Genomic DNA, 22,360 nt, shown 5'->3' with positions numbered 1-22,360 from the left:
AAGCTAAACGAATTTCAAACATTTTTTTTTGGACGTTTGAGATTGGCACCAAAGAGAAGCATCTCCCTTTGTGTATTGTAATTGACAAATATACCCTTTAACCACTTACCCTCACACGTTTGCTGAAAAAAGAGTAGTAGTGTTTCATTGGCACACGTATAAACCCTAGCAGTAGAGAGAGTCATTAAACCCTGAGAAAGCTTCTTTGTCGTCTTGTAAGCAGAGTATCACACTTTTTTTCTCCGGCGGAACAAAAACAAAATCTCCTCGAAATTGTAAGTACTCGAGAAATGGGTTTTTGATTTCTTACGCCTTGATGTTCAATCATATCACTCTCGAATCTTATTGTGTTGTTGTTGTTGTTGTGTATGCTTCTTCAGGATTCTGATCTCAATTGATTGAAGGAAGGAGGAACTAATGTATTCGCTTTCGAGGGTTCTCCGAAGGTAACAGCTTTGTCATTTGTTTTAAGAGTTCTTGAGTTTACCAGAAAGCAAATTTTATATCTTTCTACGGTTCATTTGGATTGAAAGTTTTGATTTTTTTCTTTGTTAATTGTGTATTTTAGGAGTCGGAGTTATAACTTTGCATCCACTACTACGTTTAGTGGCCCGGTTAGTAAATTAGAAGTATCAAGTTGTGGTGATAAAGAAAGGGTCTTTAGATCAACTGGATTGATTTGTAATAATAAATCTCAAGGTTTAGTGAGACTCTATTCCACAAGAGATGTGTTTTCACGCTTCTTTGGCATCCATAAGCTTTCTTCTATAGCTGATGATGCTAAAGAAGACAAAGGAGATGAGGATGTTGCTGTAAGGGAAGAGGATTTGTCTGGATCAGAGGAGGTGATTCCTGTTTCTGGGGATGTAACAGAGGGAGTTGTTGTTGATGTTGATTCTTTATCCGAGTCTGAGCTTGGTAGTGGTGTTGATGATGCGTCTGAAAATGATCTTGGAATTGAAGTGGAGCATTCAGATGATGGGAAGAGAGCAAAAAAAAGAGTGAGCTCTGAGCTGTATGAATCTATTGTTTCCTATAAATCTGTGAAACATGTTCTTGAAAAATGGGTCAAAGAAGGTAAAGATTTGAGTCAAGCTGAGGTTTCTCATGCTATACACAATCTGCGTAAGCGCAGATCCTTTGCTATGGGTTTGCAGGTAAGAAAGTTTCTCATATTCTACGTTGCCACATTGTTTATTTGTTTTGTCTATCAGCTCTCTTAATTTGTATGTCTTGCTTTGGTTTTCTACAGCTGTGGGAGTGGTTGCGAGCTAATAAGCAATTTGAGTTCACAGAGGCAAATTATGCTTCTCAACTGGATTTGGTGTCCAAAGTACATGGTCTACAAAAAGCCGAAATCTTTTTGAAGGATATTCCTGAATCTTTCAGGGGAGAAGTTGTTTACAGAACCCTGCTGGCTAATTGTGTGCTTAAGCACCATGTGAACAAAGCTGAAGATCTTTTTAAGAAAATGAGAGAACTAAAATTTCCAACAAGCGTGTTTGCTTGCAACCAGTTGCTTCTCCTCTACAGTATGCATGATAGGAAGAAGATAGCTGATGTTTTGTTACTCATGGAGAAAGAAAACATCAAGCCGAGTCGCGGTACTTATCAGTTTTTAATCAATAGTAAAGGTTTAGCCGGGGACATAACTGGAATGGAGAAGATCGTGGAGACAATGAAAGAAGAAGGTATTGAGCTAGATCCAGAACTACAGTCTAGCCTTGCTAAGTACTACATAAGAGCGGGGCGTAAAGAGCGAGCTCGAGAAGTTATGAAGGAAATAGAAGGGAAAGGCTTGAAACAAACTCCATGGGTGTGCCGTTCATTACTCCCTCTTTATGCAGACATAGGAGACACTGACAATGTGAGAAGATTGAGTAGGTTTGTTGATGAAAATCCAAGATATGATAATTGTATTTCTGCCATTAAAGCATGGGGAAAGCTGAAGGAAATAGAAGAAGCAGAGGCGGTGTTTGAGAGACTTGTGAAGAAGTACAACATTTTCCCTATGCTACCGTATTTTGCCCTCATGGAGATATACACAGAGAACAAGATGCTAGCGAAAGGTAAAGATCTGGTTAAAAGAATGGGAAATGCAGGAATTAAGATTGGCCCTTCGACATGGCACGCGCTTGTGAAGCTCTACGTCAAAGCAGGAGAAGTTGGGAAAGCTGAACTGATATTAAAGAGAGCGACAAAGGATAACAAGATGAGACCTATGTTCATTTCCTACATGGTGATTCTTGAGGAGTACTCAAAAAGAGGGGATGTTCATAACGCGGAGAAGGTTTTCCTGAGGATGAAAAGTGCAGGCTATGCAGCTCAGCTTATGCAGTATGAAACCGTTCTCATGGCTTATATAAACGCCAAAACTCCTGCATATGGGATGATTCAGAGGATGAAGGCAGATAATGTGTTCCCTAATAAGACTCTTGCTGCGAAACTGGCTCGTGGTAATCCGTTTAGTAAGAGTCCAGTGTCTGTTTTACTTGACGAATGATCATAATCATCTTGTGTATTGAGATGCTAAGTTTTTGTTCTGACTGCTGCTATTACTAAGCTAGGAAATAAGAAGAAACAGAGTATTCTTTTTCAGTCAAATCAAATTTCTCACTTTTGAGTCTTTTTGTAGTCTCATGTGGGTACAAGTGACATGCTAAAAACACAAAAAGACTATGATAAAGCTGCAGCAAGTGTATTTCAGGGGGAGGAAGAGTATCTTTAGATTTTGTTCATCCGTACACATGTTTCTAGTACAATCTCAATTCCAACTTGTATCCCCGCAAAACGTGCTCTTTGTCATCATTGTTCATCTTCCTGAGAAAGCAAAACACCATAGAGGGTGAGTGTTTGAACGTCTTCTCCGCCAATCACTATGAAGTGGCAATCCGGCAAATCTAGAGTTTGGTGAGAAGTACCACTGTTGTTGTTAGATGAAACATGATCAACACTTATTTCTTTGATTTCTTCAGTAAGGCGAGGGCTTTGGGTTACAGGAAGCGTCGTGGCATTAGATCTCTTGGATTTTTGACTGAAGCTGAGCTATACTGAAATGGTGAGTATTACAATGAACCCTGCAAATAGAGCAATCACTATGATCTCCCACAGTCGAAGAGCGCCGTATCTCTTGGTCAGAGACTGTTTCAGCTGAGATGTCATGTTTCACAAAGACCTGTATGGCTGTATGTGTGTATATATATACGTACCTACATAATTTGAATTGGTTCTTTATCAATGTAATCAAAGTTACGTAACAAACAATGAATCCAAACATAAACATAGCAGAACAGGGGGAAGAGGAAGAAACAGAAGCTAATGGTGATGCTTGAGTCAATCCTAACACAAGCATTGAATTTTTCTTAGTATAAATGAAGATAATATCAACAAAGGGTTTAGGCTAACCATAATAGAAAAACATCATCTGCTTTGTCACAAAAGGAGCTAAACGCAACAGAATCAAACAGAGTATATATACCCTTCTGTGCCTTTTATTCAATGGTCTGCTTATAATGATAAGAAACTTTTGTGAAAAGACATGATTTATTCAGTCTATTAGGAATGACCAATAAAACATCTAAGAACTCTCAACACAGACCTACGAAACTCATGCCTATGACTATTAATGTGATGTAAGTATCTACAAACTTTACAATATGCGAGGAAAAGGATAATGCCGACACTCTCTTTGTGCGTCTGTCGTCTAACGTACATCATTTACATATATACGAAATGAAAAAGAATTATAAATTATAAATCTTTAAAAATTGTTATCACAGTGTAAGAAGATAACTAAATTTTTTAAAATTTAGAAAACGTTTTTATTATCATTTTTAAAAAATAATAGTACAAATTATAAAAAATTAATAAAAAATTTTAAAATATAAAAATACAATTCTAATGCGAATATCTAAACAAAATATTGTAAATACTAAAATCAATTATTACTAAAAGAAAAATGATTGTAAATACTCACCTATATTATATTCTATTATATGACCAAACAAAATACTTTCTTCAAAAACATCACTATTGCTTCAACTTCAATCTATTGGTAAAGCTTTAATTTCTTGTGAAGTTGTCTGATTCTTATTATGAAGTTATGTTGCATGAAAATTTTATAAGTTGTCTCATATAAAATTTATATGTTTATGTAACTAAGACCGTATGTTTACTTATTATTATGCATATATCGTTATGCATATGTTTAGTTTTTCTTGGGATTATTATATTTACCTATAATTTGTAGATCAATGTTTATTTATTTATTTTAAATATATAGTACCATGTATTTGGTATCCAAATCATACCTCACATATTTGACACTAACTCAATTTAAAAGTAGATTAGGATTTCTACAAAAATATTTTATAAGTAATACCTTGAAATAGAGTTCACTTTTTTAGTTAATTTCTAAAATAAAATAAAAATAAACAAAAAACTGAATTTTGGATTCTGAAATCTTCTAATACAAACCTCATATAATTTGTAACTATTGTACTAAAGCAATTTTAATGTAAGTGAATTTGGATTTAAATAAAATATGTTGATAATTGGCTGAACTAAAATTTAACATAATATTTACATAAACCTGTAGAAATGTTTTTCCGAAAAAGCACTTATGTAATCTGAATCCTAATCTAGTATAATTGCAAAATGAACAAGATTGTCGCGACCCTTTTCAAATGTTGCTCTGATAAATAATATTAACTATCAACCGAATTATCACCTACATTGATCCCACCACACCAAACCACTAAATCACTAATGCATACAATTTTATACATATTTGACTTATATGGTTAATAATAGAAGAAACAAATAACAGATTTTTGTAATAAAAAAATCCATTTGTGATTTTTGGCTTAAATGGTTAACAACAAAAGACTGATTGTTTTTTCTTTGTTTTACAAAAAAAAAAAAACCAAGAAAAAAACTAAAAATCAGAATTACCTGATCATGTTGTCCTTCAATATTATCACAATCTTTGATATTATAATATTATCACAATCTTTGATATTATTAGACCAATCTCTCAACACAATAAAATTTTGTACGACCGCATCAAATATGTGGCGTACCAACCAGTTCATGCAAACCGAACCGAACCGAATTTGAAATTTAAAAGAAAAGAAATGCGGTGAGCGTGGATCGAACACGCGACCTTCAGATCTTCAGTCTGACGCTCTCCCAACTGAGCTATCCCCGCATTATTGTTTATTTAACTAAACCTATATACTTAAACGATTTTATCTATTTTCTACTTAAATTATCGGTTGACTTCGTCACCGCTTTGGGAAAGACGGAGACGGCTAAAAAAAAAGGAACACACACAGACGACGAAGAAATCTACAAACACGGTGGTCGTCGAATCGAAGAAGATGAAATCGTTCAAGGAAGAATACACTGTGGGTACGTTACGTGCCTCTCTCTCTCTAAAGATCAATCACCGTTTTGTGGTTTGATTGAAAAACGAATTAATCAATAATAACCTTATCTCTACTTTTTTGGTAGATGAGAGGCTCGCTGAGTCGCATGAGATTATCGCTAAGTATCCTACTCGGATTCCAGTAAGTCCCTTATTCACCTCATATTATCTCCCTTTTTCCAACGGTTTCGTCTGATCTACTTTTTGCAGGTGATTGCTGAGAAGTATTGCAAAACAGATCTGCCTGAAATCGAGAAAAAGAAGTAAGAAACCTTTCATCCCAAGTTGTATTTTTTTATGATCATCCTGATGCTGATGAATTGTTTTATAACCTATTTTGAATCTGGTCTTAGTATCTCTGTACTACTAGTAATGCTTACTTATGTTCAAAATTAATTTCAAAGTGATCACTTTTGTATGAAGTAATGTTCTTTAAGAAATAATGATCTCAAGTGTGTGTCTTTCAATGTTTAGGTTTCTGGTTCCAAGAGATATGTCAGTAGGCCAATTCATATACATATTGGGTGCTAGATTGCATTTGTCTCCTGGTAAAGCCTTGTTCGTGTTCGTGAACAACACTCTGCCTCAAACAGGTGAGTTTCTTTCTTCTTCTCCTACTGGGTTTTGTTTTTGCTTCTCTAGGCATAGTTGTTCTAATGTTTTTCTGTCTCTGCAGCTGCTCTTATGGACTCGGTCTATGAATCTTACAAAGACGAAGATGGGTTTGTTTACATGTGCTATAGCAGTGAGAAAACATTCGGTTGAACCAGACCATGTTAGTGTGTGTACAAATACTTCAACATAAGCTGTTTACTTCATCAAAAAGGACACAAACACTTGTAAGCTTATATGACTACTTTGTTATAATGATGTCCTTTGACTTTGTTCATCTGTGTAAATGTTTCTAGTACAATCTCAATTCCAGCTTGTGTTTCCCCCAAAACGTGCTCTTTGTCGTCATTGTTCATCAGGCTTTAGGGTACAAACATACGAATTTCTATTTTGGCACTGAAAGGTGAAAAACTAAGAGATGCTTTATGAAAAAAATATGAACAAAATTAGGAACAAGATAGAGAAAACTTTTTGAATCCAGCGTTGCTTTGCACCTTTCAAATGGGCAAAAGGCAGAGAATTGGTAAACATTATGAATATTTCATGCCATCTGTGATTCACAAAAAAGAGTATCAACTCTATTATGACTACGAAGAAGATCATTTTAATAGAGTTGATACTCTTTTAAGGGATACAAAGGATGTTTGGTGGTAGTCGCCAAAGGAAGCAATGCAGACATCTTGAAAACTCGAATTAATCTATCAACCTTACGTAAGGCTATTGATTTCATGTTATTGCACACAAAATTATCTAATCTGTTGTCGAGGAAGGCTCTATTATATGCAGCCATTTCCACTTTTATTTACGATCAACACTCTGTGTCAGCAGGAATATATCCACATTTGAACCACACCTCGTATTACATGTGAACACAAGTGCAATCAATTAAGCTTCTTCTCATCAGTTTGTGTAAAAGGTAAATCAAAACCCAAAGAACAGCCAAGCCCATAACTGTATATAGGTCTCTAGTTAGCTAACCGGTTGGTATGATATCACACTCGTGATGTGATGTGTGTATGAATGTGCATTGGGACCAAAAAGAAAGGCTAGAGAGAATCTTATTTTTGGCATGTACGTATGGTTGTGATAAGACAAGCGGCATGGTCACGATTATTCTAAAACGGGACCATTCGTTGTCGTTTCATCTACAAAACCACATGGAGAGAAGGATATTACAAAAGAAGGAAACAGAGAGACTACGATTCATTTGTCTTTTCCAAAGTAAGTTTCCTTTTAGCTATATACACGTAGACGCATATATCTAGTTGGTTTTTTTTAACAGTCAAAATCATACTCATGATTTATGAATATACTTTTGTGAGTTCGTGTGTTATAAAGTTGTTAAAATGTTTCCATATATACAAAACAGTTGCAGTTTGGCAATTCTTGTTTAGTTGTTTAGACCAAAACCAACCATAATGTTGAAGTTCACAGTCGAAGAAAAAAAAAACTTAATAATACTGTAAAAATCGTGTATTGTATTGTATTGGATCTAGCAATTAAATGATAGCACAAGAATACAAATACCAGTTAGCATCTCAGAGTAAGACAAGGACACGACTATGCATTAATTTCATTCCCTTTGTCATATATAAGGTGAATTATCTTCTATAATTGTTTTTAGTGTATGAGGCAACCCAAGATGATTTGTCTTCATCCTTCTCTTATCGCCATCTTCTTCCTCCACAGCCTCTCAATCCTCTTTAACATTAGGATCACGCGTTTCATCTCTCAATAAAACCCTAGCAATAGCATATGTATTAAGATCCATGTACATCTATCTATTACTATACATACAACTAGAACTAATCATATAAAATAAAATATATGCTACAGAAAGTTTGAATTTTAATTATTTGACATTAAGCTCTCTAAACATATGCATACATTTTTGTATATTCCATATGACTCTCGTAAGTTACTCGATCAACGAGTTCATATACATACATAACTTGCATATAGACCTGAAGTATATATTTTGCCATGAAAAAAATCAAAAGACCTATATAGAAAAAAAAAAAACTAAATCCGAAAATAGAATAAATTTCCTATGTAGTCAATTCTATGAACTACATAATTTTGCTGTAAAAAAAAAAAGCTAAAATCATTTTATTCTATCTAAAATCAAGAGAAAAAAAACTAACTATTATATAAATGATTGTCGGTCACAATATATTAGTCAGCTACAATGTGTATTCACAAATCTTCACGAAAGTGAAATCTTATTTAATATGTTTGTTACTATTAGAAAATGAAAAATTAATTTCCATTTATTTTTTCTAAAAATTGCAAAACTGTTTGACAAAAACAAGAAAACTTTTTGGAATTTTGTGGAATCATGATTATGTTCTCTCTGATGAGCTTTTCGAGCAAAAACCATAAGCAAACCTAAGATAACCATAACTTTTGCTTTCTATAGTTATCTTCTACTACAACTACACATCGTCCTCGAGCTCACAAAATGAAGAAAACACCTTCGCAGGAACTTGTCACCATCTACGGCAATCACCAAGAAACCTTCACCGGAGACAACATGGACTACTACTCTTACTTCGACGACTCATGTATCCAAGACATGAACTACTTCGTCAAAACCATTGCCGGAATCAAATCCAAAGGAATCAGACCAGACCTCATTGGTTCCATCATCGCTCACTACGCTTCCAAGTGGCTCCCTGACCTCTCCGGCAATGTCTCCGCCATCATCTCCACCTCTAGTGACACACAACAGCCAGAGAGCGTCACGGCGTCTGTAATGAAGAAACGTTTCTTCGTGGAAACCCTAATCGGAATCCTCCCGCCGGAGAAAGACTCTGTTCCTTGCAATTTCCTCCTCCGTCTCCTAAGGACAGCGAAAATGGTCGGAGCTAATCCGAATTACTTGACTGAGATTGAAACTAGAGTATCTTGGCAGCTCGACCAAGCTTCGCTTAAGGAGCTTATGATACCTTCCTTCAGCTACACGTCAGGCACGTTGCTTGACGTTGAGCTTGTGACGCGTCTTGTGAAAAGATTCGCAGGATTAGATAGTGAAGGTGTTAAAACGGGTGCTGCTCTCGTTAAAGTTGCCAAGCTTGTTGACTCTTACCTCGCTGAAGCAGCCGTTGACGGTGATTTGACTCTACCAGAGTTTAGTTCCTTAATCGAAGCTCTTCCTAGCCATGCTCGTACCACAGAGGATGGCTTGTACCGCGCCATTGATACATATCTCAAGGTAATAAAGCTTAAAGATTTAAACTTCAGATTCAACTCAATTGAAAAGTAAGACTCAGTTCAAGATTTTGAATCCAATTGCAGGCACATCCTCAGGTGTTGAAGCAAGAAAGGAAAGAACTTTGTAGACTTATTGATAGCAGAAAGCTATCACCGGAAGCAGCTCTCCACGCAGCTCAGAATGATCGTTTACCGGTGAGAGCAATCATTAGAGTCTTGTTCACTGAACAGACAAAGCTAAGTCGTCACATTGACTGGAATGGTAGCTCAATAAGTAGCACAACGAGGAGTCCAACAAACCCTTCTGGATCACATTACTTCGAGGGAGGTGCTGCAGCAAGGTGCTTGTCTAAACGTGAGATAAATGTTCAACAAGCAGAGATAAGAAGGCTGAGAGAGGATGTTGCGAGGCTGCAGAGCGAGTGCGGTGCAATGCATTTGCAGCTGGAGAGGCTTATGGAGAAGAAGAGTAGTAGTGGGAGTAAAGGGTTTTTCAGGTGGAAGAGGCTCGGGTTAGTACCGTCAATTAGAGGAAGTGTTGGTGTTGACAAGGGTGAGGAAGAATCAGGTGATAATGAAGGATTTGAGCCTCGGACTCCTGGGAATATGAAGACAAGGCTTGTCAAAGGAAGAACAACACCTTCAAGGTGGAGAAAATCTATGTCTTAAATCTTGCATTAATGAAAACAATACAACAAGTAGCTGTTATTACACATGGAGGAGCAACAATGGGGAAGTGTTTTTTATACACAACAATGAATAAACCAACTTGATCACAATACTAAACAAATGCACATATGTAGAGAAGTGGGAGTGTATAGATGGAAAGCTTTCATCCAGGCTCTTTAGAATTTGACAGCTCGTTTGATAGTTTGGAGAGATGACTTGATGAAGTTGTTCTTGACAAGATAATCGCTCTCATCATCATTCCTTGAAACCACTGGCTTCTTCCTGATGCAGTCAATTCCCTTTTTCATTCCGAAGAGGAGCGATGGAGATGATGGAATCCTTCTGAAAGCTCTAGCACTCTCTGATCTCTTCACCACTTTGTCTCTACCACTCTTCTCTGGTGTGTTCTTCAAATCAAAACTCATTCTGCTTCTACGAGAACTTTCAGTTCTTGTTTCCATCTTGCTTGTGTTGTTGTTTGTCGTCTCCTCAGCCTGCAACTTCAAGTCCACTTCTTCTTCATCAACCTTTTCAAGCATAGGGAACTTTTGGTCCAGTTTCTCTAACATTTCATCAATCTTCTTGTTGCTGCTTCCTTCGGTTTGAAGATCACCACAGGGATCGTTTTTGCTGTTGTTCTCCAGTAAAATATGAAGCCAATTCTCAACATTTCCTTTCCCTCGCTCTATCCTGCTTTCCTCATCTTCCTCAATCTCTGGTGCCTTGAAAACATGGAATGCTCTGAAGCTTCTGCTGCCTCTCTTCCTTTCTTCTACATCCAGCTTTTCTTCAACCGGTTCGTTATCTTCTAAAGCGACAAGTGACTTCTCAGATACCTCTGGATTCTTCTGTTCCTCTTCCACCTCCTCTATTTCCCCATGCTTCTGAGTTTCAGCCTCATAAGCTGCTGCTTTATGCTCTTCCTCAAAGTATACCCTTAACTCCTTGTGTGACGACATTTCTTCACTTGTTCCAGGAAGATACAGAGAGAGCCTCCTGTCTCTATCGTCCAGCAACAGGTCATCATCTTCATCTTTCAACAGAAGTCTAGATCTTTTCCTTGCTTTCTCCAATTCAGGCCTCGCTTGATTCTCCAGCTCCTCTCTTTCTTTATACTTTTTGTGAAGTTCTTTCTCTGAACCATCACAGATAGCCTTTTGCGCCTCTAGCCTTGCCATAAGCGCACTACTCGCTGCCTGGTTTAGTCTCACTTGTTCTTTATACACAACACTCCTACAAACAAACCAACAAGCCACATTAAACAACCATATAAAGCTATATTTGCCTTAAGTATATTTAAATGCAACTGTTGTATGAAAAAAATCTCTTACTGGTGCATAGCATCACGGATCATCTTCTCAAGTGTATTCCTGTATGAGCATTGAGCTTCTGCCAATCTCCTGCACTTTTCAGCTCTTCTTCTTCGCTTGACCAGCTCGTTCTCTAGCTCCTGAATGGTAAGCCGCTCTTCATTGTTCCTTTTTGTCAAATCATTTGCTTCATCATCTAACTTTTTGATCTCGGCTCTCATATTCTGCGATTCCTCTCGGTGTCTCAGTGAGTCCCTGGCAGCAGCAATGGCTTGATATGGATTTTTCTTTAAGTCTGGAGTCTCATTCTCTTTGGTTGCACCAAATCTCATCCTCCTTGCTGCAATATGTATAGTTGATTTAATACAACAGTAGATTTACCTATCTATAAATAAACAAAAAGCTGAGTAAGTAGTTACTAACCAGGTGTTGACGATTGTAATCAAGCGATCTCAAGACTAATGAAGGATCATATGGATCTCTTCTAGAAACAACAACTGCAGCTGAGGCAAGGCCAAACTTCTCCTTTGATTCAACAAAATGTTGTGGGAAATGGTGTGAATCAACCGTTTGTGAACCGTTTAGTTCCTCACATTCGCCTTCTTGAAACAAGAATGAGAATGCTCTCCTCCTAATTACATTTGCATCTGATTAAGATGTGTGTCCATAAAAAAAGATAGATTGTGTGGTAATTTGGTTGTTACTCTATTACCTGAAATCAGAACTAGAAGCAGCAAAAATGGACAAGAACTGATTAACAGAAATCCCCACTTGAAGATCCCACCATGGTACTAGGAACTCAAGTTTGTCCTTCTTGTTCTTGCGTGCCTGCCATTGCACTACCCTTAAGTTGCTTGGTACTGTTAAACCTCCTCCTACAAACACAATTTAGATTCAATCAGAAAACAAAGAAACTCAAAATCTAAGAACCATTTGATATAGTTGAAGGATGAGTTGTACTTGAGCAAGGGAACCAATGATCAAAACCCCAAGCAAGAGGAGAAGCTGAATCAGCGTGGAAGTAAAGAACATTCCCATATGGATCAATCCGAATAACAGCTGGATCAAACCCAGCATTGCTGCAAACAAAACCCAACATCATAAGCATCTGCAAAATTTACTACTACAAGTGTTGTTGTTAAAAAAGTTTGTGATGAGAAATAAGCCCAATACATACCCTAGATGATTAAGTTGTTTCCAAAGAAGACTCAGGAAGATCTTAGGTTTTGCTGTTGGTCTCGCTTTTGGATCAAGTACTGGAAACATCTCATCTACTTCTCTGCATCTCAAGCTCTTCATGACAAAACAAAAAAAAAAAACAGTAACTTTTTGTCATTACAGAGAAAATATAACAATTCCACAAGGTTTTGTAATTGAAGAATCAAACAATAGAATTAAGAAACCCGAGGTTCGAATTATTCTAAAAACCCTAACTTTATGGTTTCAATTTCCCCCAAATTTAGCAATATCGGTCAGGCTAATACATGATTTGGGTCAAAAATTACCTCGTTCTGCTGAAGAATGTAGGGCGTGAAAGTAAAAGGAGGACCATTTCTATAAGGGAAAACATCAAAATCGCGACAGATCTTAGCGTAAGCTCTCGGGTAGCCCTGAGCTTCCTCGATCACCAGATCTTCCTCCGTTATACCATATTCTTCCAACATCTTCACCGCCAGATCAACTATTTCTCTCTCTCTCTCTAGATTTTTGTTTGTTTGACTAAAAGAAAAAGCAAAAACCTTTTAGGAGTTCTGAGTTCTGTTTTAGTTCAGGCAAGAAGAAGAAGAAGATAAACAAAAACAAACTCAAACAACGGTCGGATTTTTCTGGAGTTTAACGATGACCAAAACGGTTCCTTTATTTATTTATTATTTTAATATTAAAAGGAGTGTCACGTAAGCATAGAAACGGCCGTGTGGGACTGTAACGGCTATATATGCCACGTCGGACCCACGCTCCACCTCTTCTTCTTTGTTTTTTTTTTAATTAATTTGGTTGGTTTGGTTTGGTTTGGTTGGGGTCTCTCTTTATGATGACGTTGCTGATCCCTTTCTTGCCAATTCTTGTGACTAAAAACTTTAATACTTTGTATGTTCTTACCTCGGATCTTTTTGAATTTTTAAAAATCTGAATCAAAAAGGACTCATGATTACAATTCTTTTCTTTTGGGCTTTAACCAACTAATTTAGCCGGTTAAGTTTATGTGATTACATTGTTTAATTTAGTGAATGGATTACATGTTGTAAGATAACTGATTCTAAAATCTCTATATCAATTTAGAATTTTCCCATCTAGTTTCACTTGGAACAACGAACCGTCTTGATTTTTTTTTTTTTTTAAAAAGAGGAATGTTATATTTTGGAAAGATAGATACCCAATTATATTTATATCTTCCTAACACGTAAGATGATTTACACTAGTTTACTTTATTTTACCTAATCCATCGACCTAATCCACTCTTAGTTGTATATATTTAGCTGAAGCCGTGGTTCATGCATGTGAAACAATTGGATTGTACCCCACTGTTTTATTTAACACTTCCGACTCTCTCTTTCTTTATAATAACAAAGCGAGTCTTCAAAATCTTCACTATAAACACAAACACAAGCTAATTGATTCTTAATCCTCAAAGAAAAATAATGACGATAAGTTCAAGAACCCAATTTCTTCCCCTTTCTCTCCCGTTCATCGACTTCTCGGTTCCAAACCTCAAACCGGAAACTCCCGAGTGGGACTCAGTGAGATCTCAAGTCCGAAAAGCCCTAGAAGAATACGGATGTTTCAATGCCTTGTTCGATGGAGCTTCAAAAGAGCTAAGGAAGGCACTGTTCGAGGCCTCGGAGGAAGTCTTTGATTTACCTTTGGAGACCAAACTGAGTGCAAAGTCAGAGAACGTAACTACGGATACGCCGGTCAGATTCCGACTATGCCTTTATTCCAAGGCATGGGCTTTGATGGTGTAGATAATCCTCATGTTGTCGATGACTTGACTCACAAGCTTTGGCCTCATGGCAACATCACCTTCAGGTTCATGTAAAAAAAAAAAAAACTAGTATCACAATTTAACATTTATTCATAAGATTTATCCATTTATATTATGGTATTAGTTTTTATACTAAAAATAGACAGAAGTATTGATTATGAAATAGTAAAATTTGGGATATATATTTCAGCAAGAATGTTCAGTCCTTTGCGGCTAAGCTATCACAATTAGATGTGATGGTGAGGACAATGATCATGGAGAGTTTTGGGCTCGAGAAATACGTGGAGGAGCATCTTAATTCATCGAACAACCGCTTTCATTTATTTAAATACAAAGGAATTCACAATGGTAATACAGAAGAGGAGCTAGGACTTGACCCTCATATCGATAGACATTTCCTCACCATACTTTGTCAGAACGATGTAGTAGATGGCTTGGAGATCAAAACAAAATACGGTGAAGAGTGGATCAAAGCTAAGCCATCTCAAGACGCTTCTTACCTCGTTATAGCCGGAGCCTCTCTTCATGTAAAAATCAAGCTTTTTCTTGAGTCTCAAGTTTTTCATCCTTTACAATCTTTAGTTATGTTATGTGATAACCAACTTATACACAAAAGACGCGTTTTGCAGGTGCTGTTGAACGGTGGGGTGTTTCCTCCGATTCACCGTGTGGTTATAACAGGAAATAAAGATCGGCACGTGGCTGGATTGTTCTTGCGTCCTAAAGAAGGACTTATCATAAATGCTCCTGAGGAGATAGTAGATGATGAACATCCTCGTCTTTATAAGCCTTTTGATTATGAGGATTACTTGAAATTCACCTACACGAATACCAAAGGGATAGATCTATTTAGGAAAAAAGATGGTCAGCTACACCAACTATGCCACAATACATGACCACACATGCCAACTTTAAAAATGTATACTCAACTACATGAAGTATATGTATTGTATGGTCACATATACCAAATATATGATGACATATGCTCAACATCACGACAATTTTATTCCGGTACACTGTTCATCGGAATCCGGTATTGACCAATATTGACCGGCGTTGACTGACACAAAAATTCAAAAAAAAAAGATTTAGAAATAAAAATAACAAAATTCTTTAGGAATCATCTAATAAGAAACCAAAATAAGAAATTTAATTGAATTATTTAGGAATCATCTATGATATTACATAATTAAAAATATATTTGTATCTAATATAAAGATATATTGTTATGTTTCACTCATTCAGTTTTATAATAGTTACTTTTTTTTTTCAATTTCAAAACTTAATTAAAATTGAAATAAAAATCATTCATAAGATATTAAAACTTAAACTCAAACCAAAAAATCTTGTTGTAGTGAATCAAATAAAAAACCTATTATTTTAATTAATTAATAAACATCAACTTCTTACATAATTTCTTTAAATACATATATAATATTATTTAATATTCTCAACCACAAAAAATATTTTCTACAATAAAAAATACTTAGAACCAAACCAATACATGTCAAAATCATTAGAATTATTCAAAAAAGTTATATATTCATGGTAAAATAAAATTTTTATTATCTGAAAATATTATTAATGATTTTTATTTCACTTTTATTAAGTTTTGCAATAAAAAAAAACTAACTATTATAAGGCTGGATGAATATAATTAACATATACAAAATATAATTTTATAATGAATATAAACATTTTGTTAATTTTTGAACACCTTAGATAATTCAATAAAAGAATTTTCTTATTTTTGTTTCTAAAATAAAAAATAAAAAATTTGAATGTTTTTGTTGGTCAATATTGGTCAACGCCGGTCAATATTGGTCAATACCGGATTCCGACGAACGGTATACCGGAATAAAATGATCGTGATGTTGAGCACATGTCATCATATAATTGGTATATGTGGCCATGCAATACATATACTTCATATAATTGAGTATATATTTTTAAAGTTCGCATGTGTGGTCATGTATTGTGGTATAGTTGATGTAGCTGACTATCTTTTTCCCATCTATTTAATCTCAAGACTTACTGTGCCTTTGAATCTTTGTAAATTGTAATGCTTTGCGGATAAATTAAACTATGTATCATTTGATCACTGTGCACTTGTTGATTTGCTCTCGAGTTGGCTTGTTGCTACGTTTTACTCTGCCTTGTTGACTCTTGAGCTTGTGACAAAACCTTTTGCAGAAACTCCAGAATTAACCTTTTTCAGTGATTAATCAGAAGGATTTTCACCATTCTTGTGATATAACATACGGTTCGTTTCGAATGTAGTAGGATAGTACATGCGCTACGCTGCGGGTTATTTTTTATTTAATTTTAAAGATAATTTTTATATATTGTTTGCAATAATAAAAAAAAAAATTCAAAGCATGTGTTGATTGATTATCATTTTTTATTTTTTATTTATCTGAAAAACATGATTTGTCAACATTAAAAGAATATAATATTTAAATAATAAAAAACTCTAGGATCGCAAAAGGTCAAAACCATACCATATAAATTTCATAATGAAATTTTCTGAAACATAATCCGCTTCAAACCCAAACCAAAAAATATTTCAATATCCACCTCTGTCGCATATTCGAAATCACATCATAGTTATGCTTATGTAGCATTAAAACTACAAGTAAATAAAAATGAAGAAAAACGTTTCACCTATCGGTTCCTAGTTTCAATCTCTTCATCAAAGAAACATCTTCATTATTCTTGCTCTATCGTGAAACATCTTTATATGTACTTTACTCTTGTGGTCTTTTAGTCTGCAGTTAAGTATTTGTAAAACTCTAACATTTTTTCTTCCAAAACAAAGATATGTACTTTACTCTAGTGGTCTTTTAGTATGCAGTTTAGTATTTGTAAAACTCTAACATCTCTTCTTCCAAAGGATGAGTCTTGCGTACAATCACAAGTTAACCTCTGACTCTTTATCTTCCATCATAGCTTTTTCAGTCTCAGCATTGTCTCCATTTGTCTAAACCTCTGACACTTCATCTTCCGTCACAGCTTTTTCATCATCTTTTTTTTTTTTTATCTCAGCATCTATCTCCATTTTCTTTGGTTCAAACATATCCTCATCTTTCGTAACTTCTTATGTTTCGTTATCTCAAGAATTCTCCTCCTCCTTTGCCACTTAAATGTTGAAACTCATTTCTCATTTCCCATGTCAGACACAATATTCAAGAACGCTCATACAAAGCTTCAGTTCCATCCAACCTCGTTTGTCAAACCAAACATTAAAATGTTACTTTTTACTCCATACAAATGTCTCAAAACATACTAGTGGAAAACCACAACTAACCATTAAAATCACAATCCCACCGTTAAATCTGTAGCCAGTAGTACCGTGAAGTTCCCCACCAAATCTCAGCTCGATCGGGTAAGTTTTGGATACCAAACACTGTTCCAAGGAGACAACCTCGAATCTGATTTCTAGGGTTTCTGGTTTGAGCATTTCCAGTAATTTCTTGCGTAGGAAGCAACCCACATAACTTCTTGAATATAACTCCGATCGGACTTCCGTCAGTTGCTACTAGCTCATGGCTTGATGGTGATCACTCAGGTGTTTTTTTATTTCTAGTCTGATGTCACATCTGGCGCCGACGATCCTCCAAAAGCACCTCTCCAAACTGCTTTATTTTTTTATTCCTCTTTCTCGTTCTTCTCTTCTCCAGCTTCGATCTACTCCGACTTTGCTCTTCCACCACCATCGTGGCCTGCCACAGTCACAGTAATGACTACCAGATCCACCACTTCCGCAACGTCTCCTTCTCCGTTGATTGTCATCAGGTTCGCCGCTTCCCACCTCCATCTCTCGACACCATCTTTTCTTCTTCCTTTTTCTCTATTTTTTTACAATCTCTCTTGCTCTCCCATACTCTCTCTCATGGCTACCTCTCTTCTCCTCTCTCCTTCTTACGGCGATGTTAGGGTTCAACGCCAACTCTCTCTCTCTCCCTCCTTGTTGAACGAAGTATACGTGTTTTTAACACACGATCACACAAACCCTTTTCATTACACCGGCGAAAAATAACGTTGAATCCCCAGTGCTAGTGATCCCATGGCTCTCTTTCTACTGATTGGATCAGAACCGATGATGAAAGCTAATTAGAAAAAAAGAAGAAATCATATCAAAGAGAACAAATATGTGTCCACGTAGACAAAAATCTTGTTCTGTATTAATGTTTTAATTTGATAGGTTAGTGAATGGTTACTATTAGAATATAATGATGAGCTGTATTAATTAAAATGTTTTCATTAGTTACCTGTTCTAATGGATGTGTCATCTACAAAATGCTTCACAATGCTGATGTGTCATGCTCTGGAGAGAAACATTCAAGTTTTATTGTATTGATTCATTACATGTATAAGTTTAAGGGTACTAAATATAGGAATCACTGAAAGAGAAAGACAATTATGTGACTTAATACATAGTAATTTTTTGTAATAATTAGTGAATTTTAAATGGGCTTGTTTTGTCATAATTGGTCTAATTAATGGGTCTAATTATATTGTGCTTAATCTAAGCTACATGTTATTTGAATTAGTGAAGAGTGTCGATTATGCATGGATGTTAACTTATCTACTATCTATGGTTGGCAAATAAAATACAATTTTAACGAATTAATACTTTCCTGTAAAGTCATGCTTCTTCCTTGAGTCTCAGGTTTCAGCTATATGATCAAATATGGTTTTGTAGGTACTATTGAATGATGGGTATTTACTCCGCTTCACCGTGTGGTCATAATCGGAAAGAAAGATCAACACGCGCGCGGCTGGATTAATAAACAGAGGTAGATTAACCTTGCCTGGCTCTAAAAGACTAAAACACTGATGAAAAGCCTTGCACCACAACGTACGGATCCAAGCGTATAAAGTATATATACAGTACGTAATCAGGAATGGACGTATTTAGTGTGGTAGATAGTGATAACGATGAATCGATGATGGCATCGTTAATTTGGGCCAAGAAAAAGAGCGAGAGAGGGATGGGGTGAATCTTTGCTGTTTATGGTTTACACTGCACATGGGTAGGTCACAGTTGTAACAAATCATATGGGTTCGTTTCATAATCACATATCTTAACATTTGATAAATCCCGACTATTTTGTTGTACACAAAGACAATATGGAAAGACAAAAACTAGCTCGACATACCGAACATGTCGGTGTTTTCTATAATTGATATTAATGATATCAAAAGCAAGAGAGTGGATATATCTACAGTACTTAAAACATTCATTGAAAAAATAAGAAGAATAAGCTAAAACCATAAAAATAAGCTATCTTCACTTTAAATATGAAATTATATGATTGTGAAAGAAGAAAAGAAAAAGAAAAAAGAAAGAAAAGAGTTTTACGAATGTTTAAAAGGCAAAAAAAAGTGTAAATCCTAACTAATGTAGATCATAAAAAGGAATTAATTCAGAACCCAAAATTGAAAATTTATGAAAAATATTTTTTTTATTTTAAATATAATTATTAGAGAGGCTTATATTTAACTCTATGAATTTATTTACTCAACTAGAGTCGAAAAACAAAAACTAACAATGTATCATCCAGACTTTATTGATTTGCTTATACCCATTGTTTTACAAATTTATAAAGTATAAAGAATAAAAGATTCAAATATTAAGAATGAGGAAATAATGGATTCGTATTATATATGTTTCCTACACATATATATCGATCCCTTAACAAGAAAGTTGAAACAAATTAATGTCTTAACTCAACACTCAAGAAACAAGTAGTGTATACATATATATATATAGCTGTCTTTCTGAAGATAATTATGCAAATCATAACTTGAAATTTCGCAGAATAATATACTATAACATATATTTTATATAACATGAATAGGAAAAATGTTCTAAAGGATCTTGATGATTAATTAAGTTTAAGGTTAAATTAATTAACCAGCTCCTTGACTCTTGTTTCAAATCATCATCACTCGTCTACTCCTCTAGGCTGCAGCCCAAACCCGGTAGCATCCGATCTTTTCATTATCCTCAACCTCTTGCATGACTCTATGAACATCCTGCAAACCAAAATATCAAAACTCTCATTTAGTTTTGTTTGTGGTACAATATATTGCATTCAAGTCAAAGAATATGAACATACCCCCAAGGTACATCTCCGGCAAGCATCCAGTCTCCATCTTTGTCTTCATATATGGTAACGTATTCGCAGTTATCACCATCTTTCAAGGCCACACCTGCACATATATATGTAAATATTTAATTTTGTTGATCATATTGAGACATATAGAAAAGTCTAACTAACAGCAACACAAGTAGTGTAAAATCTCTGATTTTTAAGACTATTTTTTTCTTATAAAAAAAAAATATGAATTGATTGAAACGTACGTCTAACTTTTCTATAAACAGAACTTTTGATATATTTCCAAACAGTTTTGGAGTTAAACTACCAGTCAAACCGTGCATCCGAAACTTTTAGGACTAATCTGAAATCACCTAAATGAAATTCCCCTGTCAACCTATTCGTCCTTCTCATAAGACTCTTTAAAGTCTCTATAGCATCGCTAGGACAAGTACAATACTAAACTCATAACCAAAATTATATAACTTATTGATTTGTACTAGTATTGTCATTGTATCATAAATTAAGTTGTCGGTTGTCGACGAAACAAATAGAAGAGAACAGTACTTATAATTAACTAAGAGATACTAGTTGTTTCATTTCCACATGTGAATTTCTTCTTAATTTAATTTGTTCTAACATTACGTCTAAAACACTCAAGTTCATAATCGGACGTCTCATATATGTATAGTTAGTTTTTTCTTTTTTTTTTCACATGATCTAATTACCACTCTACTTTTGCGGGAAGAGAGAAGCAATTGTTACTAACCGATGCCACGGATACCGAAGAGCTTATCAAGAGCAAAGGCTAGATCATCATAACCTTGGCTCGAACCAAGATCCATCTTCCTCAAGTAAGGCACACCATCCATGCTCACTTTCACATACCCTAACCCCACTTTCGTCGTCGAAGCATCCTTGCAGCTGTTTTTCCTACGGTAAGAGCAAACCGGCGGCCACCCCACGACTTGACTTTTCGCGGCCGGCGAATCATTAACTTTCTCCACGTCACCACCAGATGAAACGACACCGCTTTCGCATTGATCACTGTTACTACCCGAAGACGTCATGATCATCTCAGTGAATGCTCTCTTCTTCATCATCTTCTCTGCCACATCTCTCCCCGGAAGACCCAATCTCAGCTCCGTTATCTCAAGCCCGAGTCCTTCTTTCTCCATTTCTTTCTTATTTTTTTTTCCTTTTTACAATTTGATACAATTATGAAATGAGAACTTTCTTCTCCTACACTTCTCTTTGTTGTAGTAATGGCACCGCGTCGTGCTTTTTATATGTTGCTTCGTTGGTCCACACGATACAACCGATGTAAGCGAATGAGAGGTCGACACGTGGAGTCATTTGATATCTAAAGTCTTCTTTGTTCATTTTATTCAGTTTGTGTGGGGAGACAAAGTGGGGGCAAAGACAGGTCAACTGAGGATGCGGTGGTCGGTCACATGAGAGACATAAGTTTGGTGCTGTTTTGTATATTTTTCTCAAAGTTAATAAAGACCGGCATTACAAGGTGGTTAAGGGAACAGATCCTACGGTTGTGAAATTTTCTTGTGATTTTTTCTGTGACCGTTGGATCATTGGAATCCGAATCTCCTTCTCCTAACATACCATGTGTTTTTCTTTTGTAAAGATTCTTGTTCTGACTAGTAAATCACAACTATAGTCTACCTTTTTCTCTAATAACTTCATGTCATTTAGTTACTTTATGATGGAAATAAATATAAAACTTTAGTCCATTTGTTCGCATTTCTAATAAGAGCATGGGAATATTAAATCAAATCCTACCATTTTGGGATATGTTCGTTATCTCTTTGAATCATTTTCTTTAATCAGTAACTACCATCATTTGATTGGTTACCGCGTTAATCTTACACCAAGCGTTAATCTCACATCAAGAGTATACATCACATGCACATACTAACTTTGTCTGGATCGGAACCAAATGTAGTACGGAGTTTAGTTTGGGAATGGAAAAAAGTAGTTAACAGAGTAAAAATGTATCTTGTAACGATTGATTTTACTTTTTAGT

At 35.6% G+C, this 22,360-nt stretch overlaps 5 protein-coding genes, 1 non-coding gene and 1 pseudogene across 8 annotated transcripts; 4 read left to right on the top strand and 3 right to left on the bottom strand.

Annotated features, from left to right (window-relative positions):
* The first annotated feature begins 115 nt into the window (after window positions 1-115).
* LOC104745865 (pentatricopeptide repeat-containing protein At3g15590, mitochondrial) lies at window positions 116-2,604 on the top strand. Its single transcript, XM_010467227.3, has 4 exons — window positions 116-275; window positions 381-446; window positions 569-1,157; window positions 1,253-2,604. Exons 2-4 carry the CDS (start codon window positions 418-420, stop codon window positions 2,501-2,503), a joined length of 1,869 nt encoding a protein of 622 aa, XP_010465529.2. The 5' UTR covers window positions 116-275; window positions 381-417; the 3' UTR covers window positions 2,504-2,604.
* Window positions 2,605-5,136: 2,532 nt separating this feature from the next.
* TRNAF-GAA (transfer RNA phenylalanine (anticodon GAA)) lies at window positions 5,137-5,209 on the bottom strand. The gene has a single exon. It is a non-coding gene; the product is annotated as a tRNA-Phe (tRNA).
* A 48-nt stretch (window positions 5,210-5,257) lies between these two features.
* LOC104745864 (autophagy-related protein 8i) lies at window positions 5,258-6,371 on the top strand. Its single transcript, XM_010467226.3, has 5 exons — window positions 5,258-5,412; window positions 5,515-5,570; window positions 5,639-5,691; window positions 5,903-6,021; window positions 6,105-6,371. The coding sequence occupies exons 1-5, from the start codon at window positions 5,382-5,384 to the stop codon at window positions 6,191-6,193; spliced, it is 348 nt and encodes a 115-aa protein (XP_010465528.1). The 5' UTR covers window positions 5,258-5,381; the 3' UTR covers window positions 6,194-6,371.
* Window positions 6,372-8,221: 1,850 nt separating this feature from the next.
* Window positions 8,222-10,032, top strand: LOC104745862 (root phototropism protein 3-like). The gene is made up of 2 exons (XM_010467224.3): window positions 8,222-9,254; window positions 9,338-10,032. The coding sequence occupies exons 1-2, from the start codon at window positions 8,502-8,504 to the stop codon at window positions 9,920-9,922; spliced, it is 1,338 nt and encodes a 445-aa protein (XP_010465526.1). The 5' UTR covers window positions 8,222-8,501; the 3' UTR covers window positions 9,923-10,032.
* On the bottom strand, window positions 9,902-13,229 carry LOC104745863 (uncharacterized). Of its 2 annotated transcripts, none has more exons than XM_087489066.1 (7): window positions 12,738-13,229; window positions 12,410-12,525; window positions 12,193-12,311; window positions 11,945-12,107; window positions 11,656-11,863; window positions 11,254-11,572; window positions 9,902-11,155 (listed from the first exon to the last, which is right to left on the bottom strand). In XM_087489066.1, exons 6-7 carry the CDS (start codon window positions 11,562-11,564, stop codon window positions 10,099-10,101), a joined length of 1,368 nt encoding a protein of 455 aa, XP_087345192.1. In that variant the 5' UTR covers window positions 11,565-11,572; window positions 11,656-11,863; window positions 11,945-12,107; window positions 12,193-12,311; window positions 12,410-12,525; window positions 12,738-13,229; the 3' UTR covers window positions 9,902-10,098. The 2 variants fall into 2 exon arrangements, with proteins under 2 accessions (XP_087345192.1, XP_087345193.1); XM_087489067.1 differs by having other exon boundaries at window positions 11,254-11,597; window positions 11,662-11,863; window positions 12,738-13,057.
* A 517-nt stretch (window positions 13,230-13,746) lies between these two features.
* LOC104745861 (putative 2-oxoglutarate-dependent dioxygenase AOP1) lies at window positions 13,747-15,227 on the top strand (annotated as a pseudogene). The gene is made up of 3 exons (XR_015581763.1): window positions 13,747-14,259; window positions 14,406-14,742; window positions 14,845-15,227. The product of XR_015581763.1 is annotated as a putative 2-oxoglutarate-dependent dioxygenase AOP1 (transcript).
* Window positions 15,228-19,925: 4,698 nt separating this feature from the next.
* Window positions 19,926-21,588, bottom strand: LOC104745860 (auxin-responsive protein IAA19). The gene is made up of 3 exons (XM_010467223.3): window positions 21,089-21,588; window positions 20,341-20,434; window positions 19,926-20,257 (listed from the first exon to the last, which is right to left on the bottom strand). Exons 1-3 carry the CDS (start codon window positions 21,495-21,497, stop codon window positions 20,167-20,169), a joined length of 594 nt encoding a protein of 197 aa, XP_010465525.1. The 5' UTR covers window positions 21,498-21,588; the 3' UTR covers window positions 19,926-20,166.
* Between the last annotated feature and the right edge of the window lie 772 nt (window positions 21,589-22,360).

This window comes from Camelina sativa, chromosome 15 (assembly GCF_030686135.1).
Source record: "Camelina sativa cultivar CO46 ecotype springtype chromosome 15, ASM3068613v1".
Lineage (NCBI taxonomy): Eukaryota > Viridiplantae > Streptophyta > Magnoliopsida > Brassicales > Brassicaceae > Camelina > Camelina sativa.
Note: the sequence above shows the minus strand (reverse complement) of the source record. Positions and strands in the feature narration are given on the sequence as shown.

What these genes read in the sequence shown, in the direction of transcription:
- LOC104745863 (XM_087489067.1), bottom strand. Translation starts at nt 12,896, where the DNA reads ATGTTGGAAGAATATGGTATAACGGAGGAAGATCTGGTGATCGAGGAA. An exon ending in CGCTTGATTACAATCGTCAA is followed by an intron (nt 11,598 to 11,661) that starts CACCTGGTTAGT and finishes ATCTACTGTTGT; the next exon opens with ATTAAATCAACTATACATAT. An exon ending in ATCCGTGATGCTATGCACCA is followed by an intron (nt 11,156 to 11,253) that starts GTAAGAGATTTT and finishes GTTTGTTTGTAG; the next exon opens with GAGTGTTGTGTATAAAGAAC.
- LOC104745862 (XM_010467224.3), top strand. Translation starts at nt 8,502, where the DNA reads ATGAAGAAAACACCTTCGCAGGAACTTGTCACCATCTACGGCAATCAC. An exon ending in CCATTGATACATATCTCAAG is followed by an intron (nt 9,255 to 9,337) that starts GTAATAAAGCTT and finishes ATCCAATTGCAG; the next exon opens with GCACATCCTCAGGTGTTGAA.
- LOC104745860 (XM_010467223.3), bottom strand. Translation starts at nt 21,497, where the DNA reads ATGGAGAAAGAAGGACTCGGGCTTGAGATAACGGAGCTGAGATTGGGT. An exon ending in CTTCGGTATCCGTGGCATCG is followed by an intron (nt 20,435 to 21,088) that starts GTTAGTAACAAT and finishes ATATATGTGCAG; the next exon opens with GTGTGGCCTTGAAAGATGGT. An exon ending in GCCGGAGATGTACCTTGGGG is followed by an intron (nt 20,258 to 20,340) that starts GTATGTTCATAT and finishes TTTGGTTTGCAG; the next exon opens with GATGTTCATAGAGTCATGCA.
- LOC104745864 (XM_010467226.3), top strand. Translation starts at nt 5,382, where the DNA reads ATGAAATCGTTCAAGGAAGAATACACTGTGG. An exon ending in CAAGGAAGAATACACTGTGG is followed by an intron (nt 5,413 to 5,514) that starts GTACGTTACGTG and finishes CTTTTTTGGTAG; the next exon opens with ATGAGAGGCTCGCTGAGTCG. An exon ending in CCTGAAATCGAGAAAAAGAA is followed by an intron (nt 5,692 to 5,902) that starts GTAAGAAACCTT and finishes TTCAATGTTTAG; the next exon opens with GTTTCTGGTTCCAAGAGATA.
- LOC104745865 (XM_010467227.3), top strand. Translation starts at nt 418, where the DNA reads ATGTATTCGCTTTCGAGGGTTCTCCGAAG. An exon ending in CTTTCGAGGGTTCTCCGAAG is followed by an intron (nt 447 to 568) that starts GTAACAGCTTTG and finishes TGTGTATTTTAG; the next exon opens with GAGTCGGAGTTATAACTTTG. An exon ending in CCTTTGCTATGGGTTTGCAG is followed by an intron (nt 1,158 to 1,252) that starts GTAAGAAAGTTT and finishes GGTTTTCTACAG; the next exon opens with CTGTGGGAGTGGTTGCGAGC.